Genomic DNA, 1,507 nt, shown 5'->3' on the forward strand with positions numbered 1-1,507 from the left:
ACTTCACTGGCCTGGAGCTCCCAGGGGAGCTGAAGCTGGATGCCCCCTACAACTTCAACCACCCTTTCTCCATCAACAACCTGATGTCGGAACAGACCCCCGCACCTCCCAAACTGGACATGGGGTTTGGGGGCTACGGGGCTGAGAATGGGGAGTCTGGGGTTTACTACCAGGGCCTCTATTCCCGCTCTCTGCTTAATGCATCCTAGCGGGGGGCAGGGGGGATCGTGGTGGTGGGGTACGGCTGTGACTCTTGGGGCCTGATCCCTCAGGTGCCGCTCTGCTTGTCCCATGGGTTAACGTCTTGTTTGGTCTCTTCCTTACTGTGATGATCCACTGGCTACTGTGAGAATAGCCACGGACTAAGTTGGAGGCCCTGTGGGGTGCTTCACAGACTACCACACTGACTGATCTTATTGGTTGAACGCTTGGGCATTTGGATGGTTGACATCTGGGATGGCATCTTGGTTGGCCCTTTGGTGTGATAGTGATACCATTTCAGTGACATCTTCTGTGGCCCTCGGAGTGCTGTGATCACTTATATTTTGGTGGACATCTTAGCACTGTAAGTGTCAAGTTGGCCACCATCCTGCATGACATCTTTTTTGGCCCATTGGGTGCTTAGGGCCACCGTATTGGCCACATGACATCAGTGCGCCATCGAGCACCATGATGGACACTGTGGTCCAGTGGTGGCTGCCATCTTTGGTGTGGCCTAGGAGAGGGAGCATTTCCTCTGATGCCCATCCCCCCAGCCACGTCCAAGAGAAACCAGAAAATGCTGGTCAGGGTGTGGGGAATGTCTACTGACATCAAGTTCTTACCTGGGAAGCAGGATAATGGCTGTGTTTGACCATTAAAGGCACCGATTCCGCCTCTTACCAAATGTCTCTTTTCCTTGGTGGCCCCTGTGGGGCTTGAACACCTGACTTTCTGTCCCTCTGTCCCCTCTCCTTCCTGCCCTAAGAACTGGCTGCTGCTGGGGGAAGGGCTGGAATAGGCACCTGACCTTTGGCTCTTTGCTGTCGCTGACCCCAAGGACAGTTTGTTCACAGATAGCAGCCCCCGCAGCCTTGGGGCCAGCACAGCAGGGGGAGGTGGCTCGGTGACCAAGGCCGACTCCCCACCCCCACTTCCCAGACACACACTTCAACCCCAGAGGCTCTGAGCACCTAGGGGCTGCTCGAGTTTTGGTTAAACTGGGGAGGAGGAAAAAGGATAGCTGAGGTGTTAAACTGGAGACTGTGTGTGTGTTCTGTGGGCTGGGGACAGTCACCAAGCTCATTGGGGTGTCTGTGGTCTACTGCAAGGTCCGTACCCCTCAATGGGATGGGTCGGTGTGTCTGTCCATACTCTGGGGTGAGCTTCCTGTGGGTATCTCAGACTTTGTGTAGGTGTCTGATTGTTTTGTGTTTGTGATTCTCTTTGTACACCTATCCTGGGCCTCACACTGTTATATGTGTGTGTGTTTATACTGCTTCATCTACTACTGCCTCAGAGAGAGAGA

General features: G+C 54.1%; 1 protein-coding gene across 1 annotated transcript in view; it reads left to right on the forward strand.

Moving 5' to 3' along the window:
- Foxa3 (forkhead box A3) overlaps positions 1-881 on the forward strand; it is an 8,175-nt gene extending 7,294 nt beyond the window's left edge. The window contains 1 exon segment of the mRNA XM_033765862.1: positions 1-881. This exon segment is cut by the window's left edge and continues 162 nt beyond it. Within this exon segment, the coding sequence (XP_033621753.1) occupies positions 1-209 (209 nt within the window). The 3' untranslated portion in view covers positions 210-881.
- The last annotated feature ends 626 nt before the right edge of the window (positions 882-1,507 follow it).

The sequence above is a fragment of the Fukomys damarensis genome, unplaced genomic scaffold (genome assembly GCF_012274545.1).
Source record: "Fukomys damarensis isolate Sample0158 unplaced genomic scaffold, DMR_v1.0_HiC HiC_scaffold_19, whole genome shotgun sequence".
Classification (NCBI taxonomy): Eukaryota; Metazoa; Chordata; class Mammalia; order Rodentia; family Bathyergidae; genus Fukomys; species Fukomys damarensis.